The 3,328-nt window shown below is 58.0% G+C and overlaps 1 protein-coding gene across 1 annotated transcript; it reads left to right on the top strand.

The window, feature by feature from the left end:
• The first annotated feature begins 223 nt into the window (after positions 1–223).
• On the top strand, positions 224–3,036 carry KCNA5 (potassium voltage-gated channel subfamily A member 5). Its single transcript, XM_046679126.1, has one exon. It carries the CDS (start codon positions 469–471, stop codon positions 2,254–2,256), a length of 1,788 nt encoding a protein of 595 aa, XP_046535082.1. The 5' UTR covers positions 224–468; the 3' UTR covers positions 2,257–3,036.
• The last annotated feature ends 292 nt before the right edge of the window (positions 3,037–3,328 follow it).

The following is a 3,328-nucleotide window of genomic DNA, read 5'->3' as shown; positions in this document are numbered from 1 at the left end:
TCCGTCCCTCCGCCTGGCTGCGCCCTTCTCAGCCCCCCTCCCTCCCCTTGCCCGCGGCCCCAGCTGCGCCCTCCGGGGAGAAGGCCGCGGCCACCGTCCCGCTGAGGGGAGGAGGGCGGGGGAGGAGGGGAGGGGAGGGGAGGGGAGGGGAGGGGGCGGGGAAGCCGCGCAGGGTGGAGGCCAAGCGCCGCCCGCCGCCGGAGAGGGGCGGCTGAAGGTTGCATCTGCTGGAAGGAGGCTTTTGGCTGCTTGGTAACGGGCTGCCAGAACGGAGAAAGAGGCAGAGAGCAGGGCAGCGGCTTCTTGACGTCAGGACCAAGCGAAGGGATCGCGCCAGCAACCGCAGCCCGACGTCCGGTAGGGCCGCCGAAAACGAGAGCAGAGCCCGACGCCAGGCGTCCCCCGGGGCGGGAGTGGGGGCGCGGGAGCCAGTTGACAGGGGCGCAGCATGCCCCCTGTCCCTGGGCCATGGAGATTGCCCTGGTGCCCTTGGAGAACGGCAGTGCCATGACCGTCAGAGGAGGAGGTGAGGCTCGGGGAGGAGAGCTCCAGCGCCCCTCGACGGCTGGGCTCAGCGATGGACCCAAAGAGCCGGCGCCAAGGGGGCGCGGCACGCAGAGGAGCGCGGACCCGGGAGGGCGGCCTCTGCCACCGCTGCCCCAGGAGCCGCCGCAGCCTAGACAGCCTCCGGAGGACGAGGAGGGAGAAGGCGACCCCACCCTGGGCATGGCGGAAGACCACGCGCCGGGCGCAGGGTCCCTTCACCACCAACGCGTCCTCATAAACATCTCCGGGCTGCGCTTCGAGACACAGCTGGGCACCCTGGCGCAGTTCCCCAACACCCTCCTGGGGGACCCAGCCAAGCGCCTGCGCTACTTCGACCCCCTGAGGAACGAGTACTTCTTCGACCGCAACCGGCCCAGCTTCGACGGCATCCTCTACTACTACCAGTCGGGGGGCCGCCTGCGGAGGCCGGTCAACGTCTCGTTGGACGTGTTCGCAGATGAGATCCGCTTCTATCAGCTCGGGGACGAGGCCATGGAGCGCTTCCGGGAGGACGAGGGCTTCATCAAAGAAGAGGAGAAGCCCCTGCCCCGCAACGAATTCCAGCGCCAGGTGTGGCTTATCTTCGAATACCCGGAAAGCTCGGGGTCCGCGCGGGCCATTGCCATTGTCTCGGTCTTGGTCATTCTCATCTCTATCATCACCTTCTGCTTGGAGACCTTGCCTGAGTTCAGGGATGAACGCGAGTTGCTCCGCCATCCCCCGGTGCCCCACCAGCCTCCTGGGGCCGCCCGGGGGGCCAATGGCAGCGGGGCCATGGCGCCTCCCTCTGGCCCAACGGTGGCGCCTCTCCTGCCCAGGACCTTGGCTGACCCCTTCTTCATTGTGGAGACCACGTGTGTCGTCTGGTTCACCTTCGAGCTGCTTGTACGCTTCTTCGCCTGCCCCAGCAAGGCAGAGTTCTCTCGGAACATCATGAATATCATCGATGTGGTGGCCATCTTCCCCTACTTCATCACCTTGGGCACCGAGCTGGCAGAGCAACAGCCAGGGGGCGGAGGAGGGGGTGGCCAGAATGGGCAGCAGGCCATGTCCCTGGCCATCCTCAGAGTGATCCGCCTGGTCCGGGTGTTCCGCATCTTTAAGCTCTCCCGCCACTCCAAGGGGCTGCAGATCCTGGGCAAGACCTTGCAGGCTTCCATGCGGGAGCTGGGCCTGCTCATCTTCTTCCTCTTCATCGGCGTCATCCTCTTCTCCAGTGCCGTCTACTTTGCAGAGGCTGACAACCAGGAGACCCACTTTTCCAGCATCCCGGATGCCTTCTGGTGGGCAGTAGTCACCATGACTACCGTGGGCTATGGGGACATGAGGCCTGTCACTGTGGGGGGCAAGATCGTCGGCTCGCTGTGTGCCATCGCTGGTGTCCTCACCATCGCCCTGCCTGTGCCAGTTATTGTCTCCAACTTCAACTACTTCTACCACCGGGAGACGGACCATGAGGAGCAGGCAGTCCTTAAGGAAGAGCAGGGCAGCCAGAGCCAGGGGGCAGGGCTGGACAGCAGAGGCCAGCGGAAGGCCAGCTGGAGCAAGGGGTCCCTCTGCAAGGCTAGGGGATCCCTGGAGAATGCGGATGGAGCCCGAAGGGGCAGCTGCCCCCTAGAGAAGTGTAACCTCAAGGCCAAGAGCAATGTGGACTTGCGGAGGTCCCTGTATGCCCTCTGCCTGGACAGCAGCCGGGAAACAGATCTGTAAGGGGAAATCCAGGCGACTGGTAGCGGGGTTGGGGGACGATGGAGGCGTCCTGAACCTGCATATCTACTTTATACCACAGAGTATTTCAATGCCACCCTGTAACCTACATCTGTCCCTCTTTTACTCCTTCCCTCTCGTTCTCCCTCTCTGGATTCCCCCATTTTTCCTCTTCTTGCCATGACACCAAGGGTCGCCTATTTTTAAAAAGCACCACATTCCATGACGCAGGAGCTGTTGAAATGGTGAGCGCTGTGAGATGGATGTATTTGTAGCCAGTTTCCTATATCCAAAAGGGGGACAACCCAAACAAAAATCACTTTAAATAGCCCAGATCCCAAGAGATTTTGTAATCCCCCCCCAATGTGTTCCAAATTTGCTTTACATATGATTATATTTATTATAGGGGGAATATTATTTTTATGGCCGGTAAGTGGATTTTTGTACTATAGTTTCAGATGAAGATATTTTGGATATATTTTCAAGACATATGTTGTATTTATGGAAGAGAGAGTTACTGTGATGCTTTTCTATGATGCTTATATTAGAGCCAGAGACCCTGGTTACGGCTTTTCTGGTTCCTGTGTCTGCAAGCCTCTCTCTTTCCTGGGATGTGGTATCGGTGCTTTGCGTCTAGGGCAGGGAATATTCTGGAAGAAAGACAAGTCTGACTTTTTCTGTGCGCCTTAAACAATTCTTGTAACATTCTTTGAAAAGCATTTTAATGATGTTGGAGGGAGACTTCTGATCATTCATTCTTTTTATTTATCCCAGGAAATAAAATGTTACTTGGTTGAGGCAAGTGTTAGTTTTTCTACAGCTGTTGTATTTTTTGGAAATTTTTAAAAATAGTCTGTCATTTGCCATTTCTGGTTTTGGAGTGAGAGCAAATGCCACCTTAACTGGCATAGAAAGTATAGAAAGCTAATGAATTGCTCATCAACATGTTTTTCCCGGGCCCCTCTGTGCCTCAGAGATGGCGGGGGAAATTCTGTTTGTCTCAGGCTGTCTGTGACATGGATACCCTGCAAGGCGCTGTCTGCTGGCGTGGTCATAGACCCAGCCGTTAGCACGG

Source organism: Equus quagga, chromosome 1 (genome assembly GCF_021613505.1).
Source record: "Equus quagga isolate Etosha38 chromosome 1, UCLA_HA_Equagga_1.0, whole genome shotgun sequence".
In the NCBI taxonomy this organism is placed as follows: Eukaryota; Metazoa; Chordata; class Mammalia; order Perissodactyla; family Equidae; genus Equus; species Equus quagga.
This window is presented reverse-complemented; position numbering and strand designations above follow the sequence as displayed.